Here is a 25953-nt window from a genome sequence, read left to right as displayed (position 1 = left end):
CATTATTTTCGTTTTACAATAATTGTGGTTTCTGTGTTGGCAGCAACGGGAACAACATTTCGAACACTTTTAACAATTACGTGTAGTATTTGGTAGTATTTGTAGTATTTGGTATAAGACATTGTCATGTTTTGGTGAAACCACCAATAATATAGCTCGTTTTTTGAAAAAAGAATCTTAGGACGTGGCTTGCAGAAAGAATAATAGTTCAAGTGAATGAATTACAAACGGTGAAGACAAAACTTCAGTCTCGAATAGATCAGGAGTATTCAAGTTCACGTGTGGCTCTTGCCCAAAATAGTTTCCTGAATGGACCAATACCACATTTGATATCTTGTAGCGCGAATTCAATCACGAATATGACGTGCTACATTCAGAAGAGAAAAGTTTGAAACTCAATCTTATAGAATGTTCAGAAATTTCAAAATTCGAGTAATTCACTGAATGGCCAAAAAGAATTAAATAACTTCCCGTTACTGAAGATTTTTTTCAAATTTGGAAACTGGTACATAAGCTCAGCTCATTTTATTCATTACAAACTCAGGTACACATTCAACATAAATTGGCTCGTCAAAACTCAGTTAGGTACTTGAACTTTTGGTACTTCAAATTGTAAAAAAAAATATATATAGTGTTGAATATGTAAATTTAGTTAGTAAAGACATGCCTGAAAAAGAAATTGTATGGCGAAACACGTGTTGCGTTTTTGTAAAACAGTTCAGTGAAAATCTCATAATAAAGTGATTTTTGAATACGTTATGGATTTTCTTCAAGTAATTGCCGATTCCATCCATTATTTAGTAGATATTTCAGAAATGTCTACATTGATATTACCCTTCTTATAATTTCGTTAATGCAACGGTGTAGATTACTGAATGGTATTGATCAAAAATGATGGGGCTTTCATCAGGGTCGTTGAATTCTGATTCGTCATTTGGGGATATTCAAATTATACAGTGCATTACTTTTAAAACGAGCCACCCTGAATAATTTTTGGTACAATGATTTTCAGGAAAAATAAAAAAACACGTCAACAAAAGTATACAGTGCGACACATTTTGACATATTCACATTTGATGTCACTTCCGCTATCACACCCCAGAGCATGTTACCAATTTTTTTTAAAGGTCACCCAATATTGTTTCACAATATCAGATGCTCCATGATGAGCCGATTTCAACAAAGTATAAAACAAATGGTCTGAAGCTTATGGTTCGGGAGCTACAAATTATTTGGGCTGAAAACGAGCCACCCTGAATAACTTTTGAAACAATGATTTGCAGGAAAAATGAAAAAAAGGTCAACAATTATACAGGAGACGAAATTTAATATTCGTTCTAGAGACAAACATGAAAGCAATTAATCAGAAAAAAAGATTTTTTTTTAATCCTTGAATCAAAATCTGATGACTGGACGATGAGAAGAAAAAACTATTCTGTAGTAAATGTTCAAAAATATTTCCACCAACTTCCATACAATGGTACAAACGAGCTTCCATTGCCGCCATCACATGGTTGAGAATCTCCGAAGTTATATTCCTGCAGTGCTTCATTATATCTCTTCTGTCAAATCTTCTTATGTTGTTAATTCCATCTCATACACTGTAGACTTCAAATGACCCCATAGAAAGAAATATACAGGAGTGAAATCCGGAGACCTTGGTGGCCATACTGTAGGACCTCTTCTGCCAATCCAGCGACCAGGTAAATGATCATCTAAAAGATGTCGCACTTGAGCTGCATAATGTGGAGGTGCACCATCCTGCTGAAAAACTATTTCTTTTTCGAATAAATTTATATCCTCCTCAATTGCGATATTGATATTATTCGATTCTCCAACATATCAAAATTTTCATCACTAGTCAAATTATCATCGATAAAAAAGTCCAATGATGTGGTTACGTGAAATTCCTGCCCAAACATTCCGTTTTTGAGGTCGATGGGTATGAACCTGACGGTATAAATAAGATTTCGTATCACTCCAATATCGAAAATTTTGGTGATTCATCTCTCCATTCCACCTAAACGTATATTCATCTGAAAAACAAATTTCATTCTAGAAATGCCGTTCAATGGGACTTTCACAAAACTCGATACGTCTATCAAAATCATCTTCGTTCAATTCATGAACTAGTCTAATCTTATTTGGATGAAATTTGGGTAACTTTTCGTTACCCGGGCACCCGGCGATTTCGAAAAAACTTTTGAGTGTACTTACGTATTTTGATGCGTAGATTACGAATCCGAAAGAAAAAAGCGGCGCTCTTCCCTAATTACAAAGTTACGGTCCTTCAAAGTTCAGAAAAGGACGACCTTTCAACATTCTTTTTCACAAAATGATCTATTTAAAAACACAAGCATTTATTCAGTAGGTCACCTTTTCACCTTAATCCTCCTAATTTGATACTTTTCACTTCAATAATCAACATTTTTCTTATGAAAAACTTAATTTAAAAACGAATGCTTCTCCTGGTGACATTTTTCTATTTCTAGGTTAGTTACTAGTGACATTTCAGAAAAAAGCGGTTGATTTTGCCGCCGCCTACTATTTCAAATTCGTAATACACCACCAAAAACCAATTAACGAGCTAAAGAATGAAGGTAAAAAACATTTGAATTACTTTAGGAATATTGACTGCATCAGTCGTACTAACCATGCCATTAACCTCAAAAACGTAAAATACAGAGATATGTAACCAAAAAGCAGCTCCGTACATTTTTTAACATTTTTATTGGAAAAATGTTGATTATTGAAGTGAAAAGTGTCAAAGAAGGAGGAATAAGGTGTAAAGGTGACCTATTGAATAAATGCTTATGTTTTCAATAGTTTATTATGTGAAAAAGAAGGCTGAAAAGTCGCCCTTTTCTGAACTTTGAAGGGCCGTAATTTTGTAAATAAGGAAGAGCGCCGCTTTTTTCTTTCGGAGTCTATATACAGGAACTTATGTTATTCCTTTCTAGAAACAAACATCTTTTCGAAAATAGTCTACCACAAAATGTATATAACACTAGAAATTCTGACTATGTATACCCAAAACATAGATTAACTGACACAGAAATGAGCCCATTCTATTAAAGCATGAAAATGTTCAACAAACTCCCCACCAGCACCAAACAAATGAATAAACTTGGTGAATTCAAACAGGGAATTGATAATATTCTACTGAATATAGAACCCTATACTATTGCTGAATACCTCAGCCATACTGTCTGACATAATCTATCTCAGTGGTGACGTTATTTCTGTGTTTGTATCTTTTTGAGATTATTCTTCAGAAATAAAGATACTTATTATTATTATTATTTTGAATGATGCAACTGATTTCTCCTTATTTTCAGTATTTTAATATTATGATAAGTTAGAAAAAGGATTGGAAGCTTTGTAAATCCTATTTAATTATATGCGAGCACTTTCGACAGCTGGTTGTGCTGTCATCATCAAGGCTCTACTCAAACTGAACGTGTCAACCTTTTGTTTTTCCTTTTATGCGGGCCGAACGTCTTAGTGCAGGTACTTCAGGTACTTTAGGTAAATTTGCCTGTATTTGGGTTACACCAAGTAATATTCTTTGTGTTGCATCTTCTCTAGGTTTACTGTTTCTAGGAGTGTGTAGTGTTTTGTGTGATATATTGAATGTTAGGTCTTGTTGTGTTTTGATTTGTATTTATTCCTCGATAAGTGAATTATGATTGTTAAATTTATTGACGTTTAAGTTTTCCCAGATGTCCATACGGTTTACATTATTGACACGCCATACAAAACAGAGAACATAAAACATAAAGAAAGTCAATAAGGGTAACTGTATGGATATCTGGGAAAACTTAAACATCCATAAATTTAACAGTCATAATTCACTTATCGAGGAACGAATACAAATCAAAACACAACAAAACCTAACATTCAATATATTACACAAAATAATACACTCTCCTTGAAACAGTGAACCTAGAGAAGATTCAACACAAAAAATATTACCTGGTGTAATCCAAATACCGGCAAATTTACCTACAGTACTGAAGTACCTGTACTAAGGCGTTCGGACCGCATAAAAGGACAAACAAGAGGTTGACACGTTCAGTTTGAGTAGAGCCATGATGATGATAGCACGACCAGCTGTCGAAATCGCTCGCATATAATTAAAAAGGAGGTATAAAGCTTGAAATTCTTTTCGTAACTTATATTAATAATAAAATTATTATTATTATTATGAGAATGGGGAGCTGATTTATTTCTGAAGCATTTTGACCCTAGTAGTCTGCATTTTTTCATCTTTTTTTGTTTATATTCTTACAACTGGAAATATACAACATAGAACAGTTCGAAAACAACCATGCTGAATATACTTTTTCGTGCAGACAACATGTTTCAACACGACAACCAATTTATGATTAACATTTAATTCTCATTTGAAATACTGAAAATTTACAAAAGTCAATAATTTTTATCATAAGCGGTTGGCTTCTGGGTAACAAGAAATTGTATTCGCTGAGGACTCTCATTTCTTATGTCGTTGAATTCGTTTTATATATTTGGCAGAATGCCATTCTCGGGAAGGCGTACCTCCCACGTTATCATTACCGCAATCCAAGAAATCAGAATTTCCCCAAATTATTTTGATCGATAAAATTATTTCAGTTATATTTATTTTTAATGCCAAGTGAGCTTGTCAAATAAACCTGGCAGATGTTTACTCAATTTCAACACCTACGATGATTTGTATATTTTCAAGCTAGAGGTACTTAGTTTCATCTATTACCATTCAGAAAAATTGCTTTCTGTTGAATGAAGAGATAACAGAGTAAGGTAGTAACGAAAGTACTGATTCATCAGCGTGAAATTTCATGTCAAATTTATATGGAGAGTGAGTCAATGGAACTGAGAACAAGGCTACTGAAAGAAATCATTCGGACCTGTCTATTTTGAAAAAGTTCTCTCAAGCACAATTGAAAATCACATTAGTACCACAAGTTATTAGGATTGAGTCAACTTTTCATTCTCGAAGGGGTTCAAAAAACTACCTTTCTGCTCCCATATAGTCATAGAAGAAACGTTAAAAACAGTTTCGGACGTTCTAAAGCATGTCCGGTGAAATTTTTCGACAATTGAAAATAATGCGTTGTTATAAATCATCCAGAGACGGTATTTCCAGTCTTCTGATTCGGATATTCGAACAATCCCACGAAAAATCTAACGGACATAAATTGATTAACTTCGCTGGATTCCCCACTTTTTCTCTTCGACTGATTCACGTGCCAGGGATGATTACTGTAGTATTTGAGATGGAAACGAATAATTCATTTCGAAACAGTTTTCCAAATTGTTCACATTCATTGTTTTCATAAACATTGTGATGCACTGAAAAATTTGAGATATAAAGGAAAATAAATACAAAACACACTCATACATTTTAACATCATTCACAATCGAAACGTAATTGCAAACTACATAGAAACGAACTACAATACCAAAGTAGGGCGAATCAGAAAAGAAATTTGTGTTTCTATAGTTTACTCAATTCATGAGTGACCACTTTGGATTACACATTATTTCATCAGTTCGGACTTGTCTAATAATATAATATAAATTTATTTGAAATTCCTAAAAGAATCTAAAAAAAATAAAAAGATCAACCGAAAAAAATAACTATTTTATCAAACAAACAACTGAAATTACAAAGAAATAACATACAAGCAACAACCAAAAAAATATAAAATTGAAATCTTAATACGAGCTGAAAATTAAAAAGTTAAAAATATTATTGACAAAAAATTTAAATTGAAAATTAAAAGATTCCAAACCCAGTTACGTCACGACGTTTCGATTGTTAGTATTCACAATCGTCTTTGGGTGATAACTGGACTTATTCCTCCGAGATGTGACTATTTATAGGTCATTCGAGTGCTTTCACCTATCTCCTCTTCAATCTCTCAGCTTCATTGCTTTTAGCGGGATATGACCCTTTGTCGAGAGTTGGTCGTTTTCCGCTTGATTAGAGGTTTCCATATGTTACGTATCTCAACGCTAGCTTGGCTAAATGCGTTGGTGATTGAAGAAAAGGTCCAAACCGTACTCAGCTAATTGTGCAGTCATTTATCGTGATTGATGTACACCGAGTCAAGTTTCAGACTCAAGACATTCACAACTGTTGCAGTGGCTGAAAATATTCTTGAAGAGCGTCAGATTATCCTTCTTTTGTCCTGAAACCAATTGACGAAAGAATGGAAAGGAAAAACTTCCGTTTCTCCTTCACACAGTCACACTGTATGTTAATTGAACAGTACTTCTGTAATTTGTATAATTTTCTCAAAACCCAAAATCGCTTGATCGAAGAGAATATTTGCTGCAGCAGAACTAAGTGTACGTATTTTAATTAACGACTGTATTTAATGAATATTTCATTGAGGTCAAAAGTAGGGATAATTCAGGTTACGAGTTCTATGTCCCCATTGTACTTAACAGGGTATGCGGAATGATTGAAGAGAATGCAGTTATAAGCAGTAGCGTACTTTCAGATTTATTAAGTTTACGAAGCACCTGAAAAGTAAATTATAAGTCAATATGAATGTCGTACTTCTATGAAATGAAATTTGGGGACCAGTAGAATGAAAGAAGGACAATAACTGCAGGACAGCTAAATCCTTTCTTTCCTATATTATTTGTATTATGTTCCAATGTTCACGTGTAATATATGTATAATACGATTAAAAACTTGTTTTGCAATCGCATGTTGTAATTTGCAAAGAATTTCTATATTCAAAACTTAATTTCAACAATGTTTACTAAACAACTGTAAGGACAAACACATCCATCACATTAGCTTCAGATTGCCTTCTGATTTCAAATTCTTGTCTTATTTAGATTGTTGAATGACAAATTGAAAGGGATGATGACTTTCAAATATGTTCCGTGGTCTTGCGAAATGGATTAATCGAAAATAACTATTTTTTGTATCAAGCAGCAGGGAAAAGAAATAAACATTGATTACTGTTAAATTTATGTGAATAGCAGAAGTTCTTTCATTACATCCTTGTAAAAATAAGCTCTCTCTGAATTGTAACGATTACTTCAATCCATCTTAAAACGTGCAGTAATTCGAGATTTCCAGGTAATGACTTTTCTACATGACAATTCTATCGATTTTACTTGAACAAATATGACGTGATTGCTTTCTCATCTTTCAATTTACACCATAACTATCGGGTTACACGGTTTCTTTCATCTCACAAATCAATTAGCGAAATATATAACACTGACATTGTGTGGATTTATTTGAAACATAAATTCATTTGAGGTTACTTGATTCGTAAAAGCTGATTGACACAACTGTGGAGATATATACGTTATCGTGTGATGTGTTATGTATTTGATATATGGATTTTGTTACATTAGCACATTACTTCATTAACTGGTTTAGTGATCCAATAATTCAAAAAAGGTTAGTTGAGTAACAGAATAATTTTTTTTCCAAAAGAAAATTGTTTTTTTTTTGTCAACGGTCCGAATTTGAATGAATTCTTCATCGAGAGTCTGTAATAATGAATTTTTCATATACATAACTCCTACAAAGCTCATAACTATTATCATTTCAGTGTTATGAGAAATCCTCAAAAGTTACTCAGTAACGAACAAACTGAAGTAACTCTTTTAAATGAAAGTACAGTTGGAAAGTATTCTTTCTCAAAATGAAAAACTGAAACACCGCAAAACAAACAATCCAATATAGTGTACAAATTCAACCGTGAAAGCCGTCCCAAATGCTATGTTGTCCAAACCGGACAATTTTTTGAAACGCGAGTTTCAGAACAAACTATAGACTATGAGAAATGAATATCAAAAACTCCACAGCTCTTCTTGAATATGAAAGAGAACATGGACACATTTCTGGCTTTGTCACTATTCCAGATGATCAAACATATTTATCCAAGAGACTCCTGAGTAAAATAATAGGTACACATCATCACGATATCAACACGATAGTGTTAACAATAGAAGGGATGTCGATGGCCTTAATACCGCATATTTCAATCAACTCAGTAAAATACCTAAGTAATTCCCCGATGTTCGTTCTCATTTTTTTTGTCATTGATAAAAAATATAGTCTACAAAAATAGGCTGCCAAATATCGAAGACATGTAAGAAAGAATAAGGCATGCAATTTCTACCATACGTCCTTACATGATTTTAGATTCACTACAACATTTTGTTCAGCGAGTTCTTTACTGAAAGGAGGTAAATGGTAAACACTTAGAGTACCAAAGGGAATATTTTTTTATTAAAACCTGTTTTCTATCTTTTTCTCCTGGCATAACTGTTGTCTTCATAAACTTTTAAATATCCTAAAAATTCATTTGAAAATACATTTTATCGTTTCATGCATTTGCATCTACCTTGAACAATTATGATTTTTTATTTTCTGTGAAAAAATTGCAGTCATATCCACATAATCCACCTTTTGTGTTGGTGTGCTTCATCAATTTCGTTGAGAATTCTTTGCAGAATTGAAATATGGAATAATATATAGGTTGTTCTGTTGGAGAAAAAGCAACTTTATTCGTTCAAGATTTTTTGACTGATCCTATATACTTAATTTTGATTTATTGTGATAGATTTTCAAAAACCCCAAATTTTTTTTTGTTAGTTAACTTATTTTAAGAGATAATCGACCGTTTGCATAGTTTGAAGTAGTGTTATTTTCGACAGCAAAATCCGAAACGTTGTCAAGAAAACAATTGTTTTTAAAAAAAAATTATCCTGTTACCCAACTAACTCTTCTTCGTTCAATGATATCAATTTCACTGCGATAATTTGATTGAGAATTTTTTAGAGGGTTTTCGACCCCGAAAAACCGTTTCAAACGTAGATGCTCTTGCCACGGCACATTTATTTTGCCATAGAATAATTACAGCGGTCTACCAGTAACTGACATGCAATCATGCTCTCTTCTAATAGGAGGTCCATATCAATATGTACCATGGACCATCATAGCTTGTGTAAACAAAGTGAAGCCAATTCATATGAAGGATTTTGAAAATTTATATATAGCTTTTTTATAGACTGGCGATTTTTTGTCGATGTTCTGGGGATTCACATTCCACTTTATAGTTTGTGACATAATAATCAAGGAAAATAATCTTCACCCACACCGTCTATGTACTACACTGAAAGTAATCTTGTAGGAACAAATACTGGTATAAAATCTCACCACTTTCTAGCAGAACATGAGAATGGAAACATGCAGAGTACGATTTTTCAGATGTTGTTTCGTTTTCCTCTTACATACCTCTATCGGGGAGTCTTCACTATTTATATTGTCATGTCTGCTACGAACAAGGAATGTATGAATATTCAGTTGAACTCAATAAATATGATGTCCAAGATATATCTTCAGCAGTATTAAACAAATCCGAGCTATCGACTACTAAAGTTCCAAAAATATATTAGATCAACTTTGACAACCCATCTGCCATTTTACGGGTGCAACCTTTTTCTTGTTCAGGAAGCATGATCATACTGTTGATACCTTCCCTGACATTTCCACGAAAATATAATGAGATATCTCAAAAACTACAAAGCACCAGGAGAAGAAAACCTGAATAGTGATACTTTCGAACTAGTGGCTCAGATTGTAGCAGGACCGATATTCCATATATTTAATAGAACAGCAGAAATCGGCTACTTTTTATGGTGTTTAAAAACTTTTATTGCTACTTCTATTCTCAAAAGCAGATGTGCTTAACTGTAGGCCAGTATCTTCAATAACAAAAGTCGGTGAATTCTGGAAAAAACGACCAACATGAGGTTGAACTCATTTATAAAGAAACATATGACATTATCTGACTCACAGTTAGGTCACCCGTTTATATGAGATTTTTCTCATAAAATATGACAAGTAATCACCACCTGACATTATTGACATCATTTAAGATACACCCTGTATATTTATATCATATTTTTATATCCCGAAAAGTATAGTCGAAGTAACCGATATAGTAATTTTTAAAGCTTCGGCGAACTCAAAGACCAAAAAAACCAATACAAAGGAATACTGCCGCTAATACGAATTAGTCCACGTGGACTGAAGAATTGGCGGTTCGAATTGGATAATTTTTACTAACCGAGTTTTAAGATTGGCTGAAGAGTCATAAAATTAAGTTTGAAGTCATCTTACGGTGACCAATATAATGTGAGGATGGTTAGAAGAGTCGTGTTTAGTTCAGAAACTGATCGCTATTTGAGTCTTGAAATTCGATATTGGTGAAGTTATAATTACTTGAAATGTTTGTTATTTGTTTAAAGTGTGGCGTTCTTGGACAAGTACTAATAGTAACAACGAGTGTGATAACAACGCAGACTTTTTCCTGTGTAGTGATTCCAATAGCGCTGGTGAACAATGCGAAAAAAGAGATAGCAGTGACTAAGATTCGGATGCATTTGAATATTGAAACACAGAGAGTATGTTTCAATTTATATAAGTTTGGTTTCGAGGGAAAAATCTATTACAAGCAACATCAGATTTGACCAAAATTCCTTTCTCAACTGTACGTAAAATAATCAAAAACAAACCTTATGAACGCAAAACACGATTTGATGTGGGACTACCAAAACCTTTAGATGATCATCTAATAAAATCATCAAAAACATATATGACTGTTACAAAAGCAATGAGATTCCTACAATTGAAATCATAAGGAAGAAATTGAATACTTCCGGACATAACGTGAGCTGCTGTGACAAAACTCTTCAGAATTGGATAAAGAAACTAGGATTTAGATTTAAAATAATAAACAAACATCAAGTAGTTATGGAAAGCAGGAGAAAATAACTAAATGTAGACAAGAATAACGGCATATTTTGTATTTGGACGAAACTTCGTATGACACTCACGACACATTGTGCATTGCGGTGGAAGTAAAGGATGGGTTCCGAATTCTTTGAAATTATGTGGGAAAAAACTTGAGGAATTCAATGTTGACTATCATAAGAACATGAAAGCTAATATTTTTGAGGAATGGTTTGAAAACACGTTGATCCCAAATTTGGATGCGAATAGTGTAATAGTTCTTGACAACGCTTCCTATAATTCGCGACAGCTCATCAAAGTATCGAATAAAAATTCGAGGAAAGATGAAATACAAATTTTTTTAATGGATAACAATTCGTATTTTGAAGCTAACTATATCAAAACCAACTACTTGAAGTTTTACAGACAAAAACATTTGAAAAAGTGTATGCCCTTGAAAGTATTGCTGAAAAGTATGGACATACGATATTGAGACTTCCCCCGTATTTTTCTGTTTTCAATCCCATCGAATTGAATTGGGAAAAATTGAAACAAAGCATCAGGCGTAAAAAAAATTTTCCAAAATTTGTTAAAAAGGTGATAGAAATAGTTAAAGAAGAAGTATCTAATATTTATCGATGAAGAATGGCAGAAAAGTTGAAAAAGACTATATGGAGATTGTACACTTTCATATCAATGGTGAAAATGAATTCATTATTGATTTAGTGAAACCGTGAATATGGAAGAGGAATTATCAAAAGCTTTCGAAGAAAATTAGTGAAGTGTTTTTGAAGCGATCGATTGTATATATATATATATATATATATATATATATATATATATATATATATATATATATATATATATATATATATATATATATATATATACAGGGTCCTGCAACAGTGGCGCGGTGTTCCATATCTCTATATAGGAAGCAGATAGGAATCTAATTTTCTATAATATTACCTTATTGCTCGAGCTCGACAAAATAAAAATATTGGCGGTCACACAGGGTGTTCGATTTTTTCTGGGCGGATCCCAACTGTGTCTTTTTAAATGGCAACCTATATTTTTTATCGCTTTTTCGGTTTCTTCATAGAAAATAAAATAAACTTTATGTATATCTGCACTTCGAAAATATTGACGGTTTTCGAGATATCTAGCATGACAGGTTTTTTTTTCCAATATTCGTCACTCAGAATATTTGAAATTATAAAGTGGTGCCAAGTCCAGTTGAAATTTTTTTTTTGGTTGAATATTCTACATTGGTAACTCTCTCAAACGATATATCTGAAATCGACCTGTGATATACAGGGTATGAAAAACCGCTTGCCAAATATTGTAAATGAAAATTTGCAAAATCTTCCTTAGATTAAATGGAACACCCTGTATATTATTGATCCATAAGAAGCGCCAACGAAACCTCTACAAATTTCATTAAGTATTCCCTATGGCTAAGTTCAATAGTTTTTCTTAAATGAGCATTTCTTTCGAAAAATGGTCATTTTTTCAAAGCGAAATCCATTTGACGACTGATAAAAATATACGAAAGATATCTTGTTTCAATTTTGTACATTAGAAGGTGTCCAAACAAATATTTTTTAACGAAATAAATGTATGTACCTATCACTTTTTGCTAAATGGAAAATTATTTTTTCATTGGATGCAGAATTTCACTCATAAATCGTGCAATATCAAACCAAACAAGTTAAAAGAAAGAAACATTATAAATAACTATTTTTTTCATGTTATTATATTCATTCAGAGCTTGAGTTCTAGATATTCAAATTTGTCAACTGGCAAATTACAAAACTACAAAAGGGAGAGTTTAATTAAGGTTGATAATGAAACTTTTATAAAATATGTTCAACATGTCTTCCATTTTCTTGAATGCAGAGCTGAAGTCTATGTTTGAAAGACTGTTCTACCCTGCGCAAGACAGCTGGTGTAATGCTGCGAAAAGCATTCGTTATTCTAAGTCGCATATTTTCGGGAGAAGTTGGTGGCTCAACGTAAACCATATTTTTTATGTATCCCCATAAGAAAAAATCTAGTTTCGTCAAATCTGGTGATCTAGCGGGCCACCGTACAGGCCCATTCCGTCCTATCCATTTATTGGGAAATACTTCATTTAGATGATCTCTCACTTCTGCCGAATAGTGAGCAGGTGCACCATCATGTTGTAACCACATTCTATTGCGGAGGTCAAGAGGAATATCATCTAACAAACCTGGTAAATCATTTCGTAAGAAATTGAGATACATTGCACCATTCATATGTCCCTCAAAAAAGTATGGACCAATTACATATTCTCCAATGATGCCTCCCCAGACATTTATCGACCATTTATCTCACTCTTTTCTCGAAATCAGCATACAGTAGTTCTTGATGTAACTGAACGTGGTATGGATGCAAGCGATGTTTCTTCAATACTCGTTGCACTGATCTCTCACTTATATCCACTATTTCCCCAATTTGTCGTTGACTCCTACTAGGATCTTCTTCAACAGCAAGAAGAACTTGCAATTCATTATCTTCATTAGTAGCTGGCTTGATGCGCTCATGTTTGGAATAATTAATAGATCCAGTTTCAAAGAATCGTCCCAAGACCTTTCGGAAAGATCTTTCATCTGGATGCCTTCTATCTGGATACCGTTGAGAATAAATTCTACTTGCCAATAAACAATTCCTGTCTGATTCACCTAATATGAAAATCATATCAATCAAATCACTTTTTGATAACAACATTCTGATGAAATTATACCGACAGTTCAACTTCACGATTGACTAAAAATTTCAATATTTATTTGCAGCCAAATATTTTGATCTGTCATTTGCCAGACTACTTGATTTCCAATAAATATTTCATTCGCTGAAAGGTTGTTTTAGACCGAAAGAATATGGCACAAATTCCGAGATTTTTGAAATTATTGTAACTATTCAAGAACGTCCATTTTGTGGTGTAACTCGCAACTTGTTTATCTAGCAACAGGTAATTTTAGGAATGGGCGATATTTTAAGGAAAGGGTATTTTTTGTATATTCTTATCAGTCGTCAAATGGATTTCGCTTTGAAAAAATGACCATTTTTCGAAAGAAATGCTCATTTAAGAAAAACTATTGAACTTAGCCATAGGGAATACTTAATGAAATTTGTAGAGGTTTCGTTGGCTTATGGATCAATAATATACAGGGTGTTCCATTTAATATAAGGAAGATTTTGCAAATTTTCATTTACAATATTTGGCAAGCGGTTTTTCATACCCTGTATATCACAGGCCGATTTCAGATATATCGTTTGAGAGAGTTACCAATGTAGAATATTCGACCAAAAAAAAATTTCAACTGGACTTGGCACCACTTTATAATTTCAAATATTCTGAGTGACGAATATTGGAAAAAAAAACCTGTCATGCTAGATATCTCGAAAACCGTCAATATTTTCGAAGTGCAGATATACATAAAGTTTATTTTATTTTCTATGAAGAAACCGAAAAAGCGATAAAAAATATAGGTTGCCATTTAAAAAGACACAGTTGGGATCCGCCCAGAAAAAATCGAACACCCTGTGTGACCGCCAATATTTTTATTTTGTCGAGCTCGAGCAATAAGGTAATATTATAGAAAATTAGATTCCTATCTGCTTCCTATATAGAGATATGGAACACCGCGCCACTGTTGCAGGACCCTGTATATATATATATATATATATATATATATATGAAGTTGAGAATCTTAGCGACTGGAGAAATATACAGTAGAATGGAATAACGGGGTCTCTCAGTCAAAAAATCAAAAACTCTGCTTTACTTTTTATCAAACTAAAAAAAATCCATTGATGTTCAACTTTTTTCGTCGATTCATATGTTCAATTAATTGTTTTTTACTCATTTTTACTGCCCTGAAGAAGCTTACCACTAGAAGCGAAAGTTTGGAGGTGATTGACAATGTTTCGTGATGAATTTCACTAGTTCGGACTTCCATTGTCTACTATATAAAATGATTTGAAATCCCTGAAACAAGTAAAAAAGAATAATTAAAAAAGAATAGTTGAAAATAACAATTATATTAAGCAAGAATAAATCTGAAATGAAATGATAGTGAAATAACCTACAAGTAAAAATATAATAATTGAATAAAAAAAATTAAAGGAATGAAAAAAGAAAATAATAAAAAAATAAAAAAGTGTAGAGATTCCAAGTCACGTTAGTTCACGACGTTTCGATTGTTGGTATCTACAATGGAATGGATACTCCAAAGCGATGGTAGAAAAGACTTTGGCTAAAAGACAGCAGGAGCCTCGCAAGGAAGAGAAGCCGCCACAACCAGTGCTTGCACTTCCCTACATCAGAGGATTATCGGAGAGGATAAGAAGAATTGGTTCCAAGTACAACATTAGAACCTGTTTCAGATCCGGTACCACTATCCGTAGCAGCCTTACGAAAACCAGGCCCCCAAACGCGGACTGCGATTCCAAGAATTGCATTTACCGGATACCCTGTGAGTGCGGAAAATCCTATATTGGTGAAACTAAGAGGCCATTGAATGTTCGCATTGCCGAGCACAAGAAGCACACACAGCGAGGAGAAACCAGCAAATCAGGAATAGCAGACCATGTTTGGACCCATCAACACAACATCGAGTGGTCCCAAGCTGTTCAAAGTATTCACCAAGTACATGCTGGCATAGTCCAAGCCGATGGTAAAATCCATTTCTTACATTTTTCAAAATGTCTGGAGATATTTGAAGGATTTCATGCCTAATGCGTTCTTGGAGGCCACTGAATTGCACCTCTTCTGCCAATCCATCTATGTGGAAAAATGTGGTCCAAGTATTGACGCACGCCGCGAGCATAATGTGGTGGTGCTCCATCTTGCTGCATCCATATCCTTTCATCAGGAAAATCTGGATCTAACTGACCAGGGTATAGGGCAGATAACGCCGGAACTAGTTCGTTTCGAAGAAACTGCTCATATCTTTCTCCAGTCAAATTATCATCGAAAAATATAGGCCCTATCACTTGCCTACCAATAATACCAGCCCAAACATTAATTTTCACTGGGTACTGAGTGTGCGTTTCCCTCACCCAGTGCGGGTTAACGCCAGACCAGTAGCGACAATTTTGTCTGTTAACATGACCACTTAGAGTAAATGTAGCCTCATCAGAGAAAAGTAGCCATTCCGGTGATATCTGATTTCCATCAATAGCGTGCATCATAATTTCACAAAACTGAACTCTGCGATCTGCATCGTCTTCACGTAACTCTTGGACTGCACGCATTTTGTAAGGCCGTTTGCCTGCACACGCTAATATTTTCAGCACAGAATCATGACAAACAGAATTGTCACGAGCAACTTGCTTGGCTGCAGTAACAGGTTGTTCTTCGAATGCCAATAGTATATCCAATTTCGTATTATAATCGATTTTAGATGGCCTCCGTCTAGGAACATCTCTAACATGCCTATGTTCTCGGAATCTCTTTTCAATTTTGCTAATAGTACCTTGATTTAAAGGTGGCAAATCTGGGTACTTCTGTCTAAACAAATCGACAACTTCGTCTTGAGTTCGACGTCTCTCTCCATAACCAACCATCATCAAGATTTCTATTCTGTGGAACTCTGTTAAGTGAGGCATCCTCTCAAAAATTTTTACAAAAGTTCAAAAAAGTAGTAATGGGTTTACCGTCACGCTGACAGTGACAACACAACAGTGTAGATAGATATCACGATTATAAATAAATGAACTAGCACCGCTAGAAACTACTACTTACAGATAACTTTTTATACAAAATCAAATTCAGTTTTTTATTTCTTTGAAAAACAGAAAAGTTTTTGTACATTCCGCAGATTTTCAACTTGCCAGCATGTACATGGTGAACACTTTGAGCATCTATTAAATTAAATCTTATTTGTACCATTTTTTTTCAACCGTTACCTTTATGTTTATTGTAAAACTAGATAGTTCACTATAATCTCCTTGATCAAATTTTAAAAATCGATTACTGTTGTTAAGGGAAATAAATTGTTTCTAAAGCACATTACGACCCAACCTTTATTGCTATTTAATAATTTTCTAGGGGTAGTTACCCTGCTTAGGAGTGTACGTAATTTGATTTATCACATTGTTAAAATGTTTGTCCCTTGAAGGCAAAATCGACCTGTTTAAACATTTTCTTCAAAGCTGCGCATTTTTCATAAGATATGAGGATAATTTGAAAAATGCTAATTTTTTATGCAAATTATTAAATTGATAGTATCTCAGAAACTAATCGACGAAATTTTAAAAATCGAGCACTGCTGTTTAGAGGAATAATATGTCTTTAAAATTTAATACAAATCAACCCTTATTGCTATTTAAATAAATTTAGGGGGTAGCTACCCTATGTAAGGGATGCATGTAATTTGGTTCATTCGAATGTAGAAATGTATTTCTCTTGAAAACAAGATCGACCTGTCTTAGGAATTTTGCAAGAAACATTCTGCCACAATATATATTATATATATATATATATATATATATATATATATATATATATATATATATATATATATATATATATATATATATATATATATATATATATATATTTAATATAATGTAGTTATTGTGATTCTTATATAATTATAATCAGGAATCATTATTGGATAACAAAATTAGTTAGCTCCTTAACTATTTTATTGAAGGGGAACTGCTGGAAGGTAGGGGGCACTATATCGTTCACTTGAATTATACCTACTCATCATTTTAGAATATAACAAAGCGTACTTGAAACTATATCAAATCTTTGAATATTTCAAATTGAATTAGCTGACGAATGAAAGCAGAAAGTCACACAGGCAGTTGTTAACCATTATGGTTTTGTTGACAGCATGAAATACTGAATTTCGTTAGGAATCTGTTTCGTTCGATGTTAGTTAGAAACTCAAATGAGTTCGAAGAAGGAAATGTAATGCGATGGTTTGGGGTTTGAATGGTTTTGTGTGTTGTAATTAACACCTAAAAAGGATCTGATCAAAAACCTGCAGTGACCTATTGTATTTATTAATAGTGAGAACACTCCTGAAAAATCTGGAATTCTAGAATTTCACAAATAACATTTTTAGGCTTCTATAAGTATAATTCAATGTTCAAAAAGTAGTTGTTTCGATAAGGCTTTTCCTTCCAGTTTGTGTCTGAAAGTGTTTTCTCTGCATGATCTACATATTTTTGTGAATAGTGTTTTTTAAATTGATTGCTTTCATCCTTTTTTTTTGGAAGATTTCAACATTTTTGCCTCTTATGAAGATGGAGAAGCCGAAACCTCTCTTCACCAAAAACTGATCTCTCCTAAAAATATACCCTTTCCAATTTGACCTTGACCTATAACATATTTAGATTCAGCATTTGTATCCATTCATTTCTTTTCTAATAGAAAGTTTTCTACCTGATATTTCTATCTGAAATATTCTCTTGAAAGAATATAGTAATTATTTGTAAAGTTGGAAATAAAGGAGTTGAAAGAGTTTGAAATTGAATGTGTTTATAGTGAAATGATATTCAATTGTATTTTCACCCTATACCAAAATAAATCACTAGTGGCATTGCTAAAAACAACCATTAAATTTCAATTTACCCGTTAATGAACAAAGTAGCGCTCAAAATGGGTGATAAAATTATGCCGTGTCATGCGGCGATGGGTCTTCAATCTTCATGCTTCTCCCTGTTTGAATGGGAATCGGCTTTAAATTCGATTTCTGGTTATTCCGCGATATCTTTGAAGTTTTGAACAAATGAAAGCGTTATGTGAACATACGCTTCCACTGCTGGAGTCATTATTGAATAGAACAAAATCCAGGCTCATAGGCCGTGTTCGAATGGAACCTGAAGTAGGTACTAAACGTTTCGTCTGCTACTGCGGCAGAAATCTGAGTTGACTGCGCGGACGGACGATATATATCTCAACGACACTGACACTTGCTGAGACTTCGTTTGGTACTTCAGGTTCCATTCAACCACGGCATACCAGCCCAAACTTTGTTCTCAATGAATAGGAGCGTTTTCACTATAACTTTTGATCTATTCTCAAGCTCAGCATTCGAAACTATATTCAGTGCAGATAACTCAGAAATAAATATAGTTTAAAAAACTAAAAAACAGACTAAACGCTAAACTAAAAAACGAACTAAAAATTTGAAAATAATTCTTTTGAATATGTTTGAAACAATAACGAACAAAAAATACTAGTATTATTGTGAGAAAAGTGACGGGCGCCTGATATACAAAAATATGGCACAATGCGCCCACGCTTTTTTCACAATAATACTGGTATTTTTCGTTCGTTATTGTTTTGAGCTTATTGAAAAAATTTTTTTTATGTTTTTTAAAAGCGTGTTTTTTAGTTTTTTAAACTATATTTATTTTTCACTTTTTAGTCCGATTTATTGTCAATTTTTTTTTAATTTCTAGTCACTAGTATTATTGTAAATCTCTAACAAACGGCGCACGAATGTGAAATTCCTCTCAAACAACATAATAAAGTTTGAGGTCTCAAATTCTATAGTAATACTGAGATGCAGTAAGTCTCCAACAAAGGGTGGACTGTTGTAAAATTTGTTTCGAAACGAAGAGAAAATTTGCAGTAATAATTTCAAAAAACAATTCAGTCTTAAAGTTTTGATTTGAAGTTTCATTCAAAATATTAATGGACTAAAAATATTTTTTTCAGTGAATAATTTTACTTTTCAACAGCGGCGGCTCATCAGAGGAGGCAAGGGAGGCTTAGCCTCCCCATAAAATTTGAGGCTATTCATTGCAATAAATTGCAATTGACAAATAATTATGATTATTTTTTTCTATAAATGCTTGGTTATCATTACTTTACCAATAATTTTCAATCAAAATACACAATATGCCCAAAAAAATACTATCACTCACTACGTAGTACGCACCACACTGTATCCTGCATCAACAAAACTCAAACGCACCGCCCATGAACGAATAACGAATAAACTATCAACCCGAAATGATAAATGCCATACGTTGCAAGGGAGCCAAGCCTCCGACCGCTTTTAAAAACACAGGCTTCACGAGACTGATCCAACCAGCGACATACGTCCCGATTTGTAATTTCAGTTGCAGAAATTACGGCGTTAGAGGAGGCTAGCCTCCAGTTGGTCTCCTTTAGTGTACGACTGCGTTTGTTTTTTATTTAATTATTCGGACGGGATGCCGTGACGCATCGGAAAAATATTTCAGTAAATCGTTTTAGTGTGTCTTGATAATATTTGTTATTTGTGTATGAAACAGGCAGTATTGTATTATAGCAGTGCTTTTTGATAATATTTTTAATGTGTTTTCGAAGTGTTTTTTTTTTCAATTTCAAGGTGTTTTGAGGTTTTCACTTCTCGGTAAGTTTTTTTTTCATTTATTATGGATAAGTTGGACGAAATTGAAAAATCTAACGATATAGTCGAGTTGCTGACAAATAATTCTTTAGTCTTTATCTTATAATAGTAAATTTTACATTATCAAAACTCTGGGAAGGCCTCAATCAAATTTGATTTCAATTAAAACGTCATATAATCGACAAAATCAGGGATTCAATATTAGTTGGTACGATAAATGCGATTGGTTAACCGGCTCCATTAAACGAGAAAAACTTTTTTGTTGGCCCTGTGTTATATTTTCCGTACAAACCGAATACCAAACGTGGTCTCAAATAGTATACTCCGATTTAAAAAAATTACCTCGTTCTACAGAAACACATTTTAAATCTAAGGAGCATATATTTTCGTCTTGTGAATTAAAATTGTTTAGCAAACAAAATATAGCAACAGCTTTAGATATAGCTCAAAAAGAGGCCATAATTTCTTTTAATAATCAGATTAGGGAAAATCGGTCGAATTTAAAAAGACTTATCGATATTGAGATTCATTTGGGCTCCCAAGAATCAGCTTTTCGTGGACGCGATGAAACCGAATATTCGATTAATCGCGGCAATTACAAGGAACTTTTAATGTTAAGAGACAAATATGATTCACAATTTGGCACTTTTTTGAACGGTGGCGTTTTTTCGGGCACCTCAAAAACCATCCAAAATGAGTCTATAGACAGTGTGGCATATATTATTAAGGAAAATATAAGCAAGGAGATTGAAAGTGTATCTTTTTTTTGCATGGGAAATTGATGAAACTACCTATATTACCTATACATCACAACTTTCAATCGTTTTAAGATATGTCAGAGATGGTAATGTGGTAGAACGTTTTATGGGTTTTCATGATGTTTCATCTGGGCGCACAGCTGACGATTTGTCCGCAAACAGATCAAGCAATAATTGATAGTTACGAACAGCGCCATCTGCCTGCAAATAGATCAAGAAATAATGCCGATAATTCTGTCAATACAGATCTCGAGAATGAGAGTTACAAACATACCATACATACATATATACATACATACATACATACATACATACATACATACATACATACATACATACATACATACATACATACATACATACATACATACATACATACATACATACATACATACATACATACATACATACATACATGCATACATACACACATACATACATACACACATACATACATACATACATACATACACACATACATACATACATACATACATACATACATACATACATACATACATACATACACACATACATACATACATACATACATACATACATACATACACACATACATACATACATACATACAAACATACATACACACATACATACACACATACATACATACATACATACATACATAACGTATTTCGGTTATGAAACAAGTAATAGGCTGAGGATCATTAGAATGTATAATTATGTATTATTATAGTATGAGGAAATCACATTGAGTATGAAATATGAAAGAAGACATTTTTTGTAACATTTATATAGATAACAATTTGATAAAGGAATTATGGAACGGTGCGATTGAATTATATGCTAGTAATCAAATACATAGTGCTACCATATAAAACATATCAGCACGCATTTCTTCCAAACTGAGGTAACAAATTTGAGCTGGTCAAATTTTTTTTCTTCTCGAAGTATTGATACCTATATCACTTCAACACAAATATGTTATCACTTAGAAGCCAATTTGTATGAGACAAGCTGAAAATAGTTGAACTATGTACTCAGTTGTGAAAAAAACACAGAGAATAAATTGTATGTAATTGTTTTTGTAAGTGACAAATATTATCAGAATTTTCTAAACCTGATTATTTCAAAACTGATGTGGAATTAAAACGGACTCATCATTATCAATATGAAATTATATATTGTTCTTATTCAAATATATGGTCAAATCTCCAAGTCAGTCCAGCAAACCTCGGGTCCTATTATGGAGAAAAACGAGGCATTCCACATCCCTAACTCTTTCCATTTCTACTATTGTCAGTGGTATATTCATCACTGTCAGTAGTATGTGATTAATTTCCATATTTCAAGGTTTGATGGATCTAACTTCTGCAATTTCGGAATGTACGACGGACAAAACTGACATTTGTGATTAAGATGAAATATTTCTCCAATCCATCTGAGAAGCCTTCAGATACATTTCATTGTCGATGTTTGGTGCATCAAGAAGTATTGTTCCCACCTCGTTGGATGGTGACCAGGTTCAATTCAATGCCACAAAAACCCAGGCATCGGTTTTCTCCAAGAAGATAACTGTCTTCGAATCGGATATAAAAATGTCAGGTTAGACAGTTCCGCTTTCTGCTTCGATAAGTTTGTTTAAATGGACACCAATATGTCTTGGCACAATCATTTCGCTGAAATTGCAAAGGCTGCTTGTCAAAAGCTTGGAACATTGTTCCGAACCAGAAACCTGTACACACCTCAGCAACTTTTGATGCTTCATGAAGTTCAGATCAGATCTTCTTTGGAGTATTGTTCTTATGTATGAAGTTCCGCCCCCACACATACCCTGAAACTGCTGGATTCCATCCAGAGCCATCCGCCTGATTGGAGACGCGAACATCACGTGCAACCTTTGATAGCCTGGAACATCAAAGAAAGGTTGGAGATTTGTCTCTCTTCTATAAATACTTTCAAGGGAGGTGCCCAAGATACGTGGCACATTTGATTCCACCAACAGTGGTACATATTGGAAATTAGCGATGGTCTGGCTACTCATCGTTATGAGGTTTAACTCATTAAATCTTGAACTTCACTGTTTGAGATCTCTTTCTTCTGGAGAACTGCGTTTATGTGGAATAAACTTCCTGATAACGTTTTTCTGGATGGATTTAATCTCCAGCGAATCAAATCTAATCTAAATTCGGATATATTGAACGAAAGCTCATTTTTTACACTCCATCGATGGTCACAATTGATGTACTTATGATGCACTGTTTGGAATGAATATTAGTAATGAATATTACTGGAGTTTTTTCCCAATACCAAACCGTTATTTTCAACACCTCGACACGTGTTTCGATCACCAAGTGATCATCTTCAAGAGGAAGATTAAACTAGAAACTGACGCGAAGCTAACGCTATTTGTGTTATATAGGTATACCCTACAGATAAACCATACAGGTGTACCACCCATACAGGTATACCACCCTAAATCAATTTCACAATTTTGCCTTATGTATTATTTTACAATATATGTTTAAATGTTATAGCTGTATATAAAACAATTTTCAGCTATATAAAAATTTCACAATATTGCCTATCTAAATTTATTTTTGCAATGTGTCCTTATGTAGTAATCAGTAAACCCAACAATATTATTTTAAGAAGCTATATGGTATGCTATTTGGAATAGGTCCGTCATCGTTATTCATAATATTATTGTGTTTACTTGTTTCCACACTGGCATAGGCATCTAGTTGCCTGTTGTTGTTAACTTGTCTAAATAATCTTAATGAAATGAAGTCTATGGAATGGTTCTGTTTCAAAAATATAATGGGCGAATGCTGATTTTTCAGGTCTTCCATATTTTAAGTGTGCTATGTGTTCTTTATATCTTTCTTCAATAGATCTTTTTGTCTGTCCATAATATTTTGCATCGCAGTCCTTACATTCAATTTCGTAAATTCCAGACTTTTCCAAATTCTCGACTTTGTCTTTTGGACTTCCCAAAAGGCTCTGTAGTGTATGACTTGTTTTAAAAATCAACTTCATACCTAGTTCCTTGAAAATCTTAACAAAGTTCATCGTATATTGGTGGTATGGAACTGAGATGTATTCATCTTGGTTTTTGTCCTTTCTGAAAGTCAAGATTTGTTCATTCTGAACCTAAACTCCTTCTTCCTTATTAAGTCATCTACAATACCCCTCAAGAAACCGTTAGTGCCTGCTATTTCCTTAGAGGAAAAGTCAAAAGACGATGCACTAAAAAATTCAACCCAGCACGTTTGTGCTGTCCACAGTGATGTGATCTGTCAGGAATATACCTGTACGTGCTTGTTTCTTTTCTAAATATATCGTATTCTAAATCTCCATATTCTAGTTAATATTCCTCTTGAAGATGATCACTTGGTGATCAAAACACGCGTCGAGGTGTTGAAAATAACGGTTTGGTGTTGGGAAAAAACTCTAGTGATATTCACTATTGATGTCCTTTTGCAATTTGACACAGTCTTGTGAGTTTTCGATCTCTCTATAAAATCTAAGCTCGTCTGCGAATAACAAACACTCAAAGTACTTTAAATTTTCATTTAGATCACTGATGAATATAAGTGAAAGTGAGAAATGTACAGAAGTTCCATATAAGTGATAATGTTTTTCGAAAAAAGTGTATTTATTTGAATTCCTCACTGCTTATTGCGAAAATAAAATCTACAGCCCGGGAAACAAAATTTTCATAAGTCTTCCTGACGTTGTCCAATATTTATATATTTCACTCCTACGTTAGACTCTTCTATCATGTTTTCCCAATTTGACGGCTTATATCTGAGATACCATCATGTTTTCATCCTGAATATACACAATTTTCATGTAACTTGAATTTTTCAAAGAATTATAGACGGTTTGCAACGAAAAGTTGGAACAAAAACCTTCTCAAAGCAGGCAATAATGTAGGTATTGATTTCCACTAGATATATTTTTCTTTTATGCGCCCATGAGCAAAAAAACAGTGTCTGCTGTCAACAAAAGTTACCAAAGGCGCACACTGAATTTAAATCAACCGTATGTCTGTATTGACCAATAATCGCGGCGGTTTTGTTTCAGATCGTTCGTTTTTGGTAGCAAATAGCAGAGAAGGACAATGCCACATTATCTACTGCTCGGACGGGTTCTGTCGACTAACAGGCTACTCCAGGGCCGATGTTATGCAGAGACCGGCCTCTTGCGAGTTCCTGTGCGGCCCGTTAACCTCCCAAGGAGCTGTCACAAGTCTCAGGGAAGCCCTGCAAGATGGCGTCGAAAAACACGCCGAAATTTTGTATTACCGAAAAGACGGTAAGTGCTCAGTTTTCATATCGTGATTAAATATTTGGATAAAATTTGAAAAACCTGAAAAGACTGACAATATAATTTGTTTTATAATTATCATTACAAGGAATTCATTTTGTTTTTCTCTCAGTACTTTCTCTTGAAATAATCTCAAATAATTAAATCGAATGAAAGATTCAAGACAAGAGAAATAATAATAATAATAAAGTTTATTCATCCTGCCAATTTACATGAATTATATAAGATTTATGTATGAATAAACAAGACATCACAGAAGCTCTGAACGTGCTAAAAAAGAAAATAAATATAATAAAAGACAAAAGACAAAGACAATATCGATAAAACTACAATAGAGAAATATAAACTTATACATATTACCCATAATTTAATGTTGTAATACATTAGGTTATATACTAGCGAGTAGTGAATGAGAGGAGAGATGAAAGACTATAAAAAGTATTGATCATTCGAGTCGACCAACAATGACTTCACGAAATTTTTTCCGGGGTTCTTCATGTATGAAAGATTTCAGTTCTTTTTTGAAGCGATGTGGATCAATTTGATTTCATGTGGAAGAGTGTTGTATAATTTTGGAGCAAGGTATTTATATGACCGTTGGGGTATTAGTTTTTGCATTTGTGGTGTGATATGTTGAATTCGTTGAAGTGTATCATATTCATGTGTGAGTAATTCAAATGTTTGTTTTTGGTGGTGATACATATTAATTTTCAGGAAA

The 25953-nt window shown here is 33.5% G+C and overlaps 1 protein-coding gene across 9 annotated transcripts in view; it reads left to right on the top strand.

The window, feature by feature from the left end:
• Positions 1–25953, top strand: part of LOC111504205 (potassium voltage-gated channel seizure) — a 741437-nt gene that overhangs the window by 104019 nt on the left and 611465 nt on the right. For all 9 annotated transcript variants that reach the window (XM_074183663.1, XM_074183665.1, XM_074183666.1 and 6 more), the window contains exon 2: positions 24993–25223. In XM_074183663.1, coding sequence (XP_074039764.1) covers positions 24993–25223 — 231 coding nt within the window. The remainder of the gene's footprint in view (positions 1–24992; positions 25224–25953) is intronic.

The sequence above is a fragment of the Leptinotarsa decemlineata genome, unplaced genomic scaffold, assembly GCF_025532065.1.
Source record: "Leptinotarsa decemlineata unplaced genomic scaffold, Ldec_3_MD MMD2_tig00026340_RagTag_RagTag, whole genome shotgun sequence".
Classification (NCBI taxonomy): Eukaryota; Metazoa; Arthropoda; class Insecta; order Coleoptera; family Chrysomelidae; genus Leptinotarsa; species Leptinotarsa decemlineata.
This window is presented reverse-complemented; position numbering and strand designations above follow the sequence as displayed.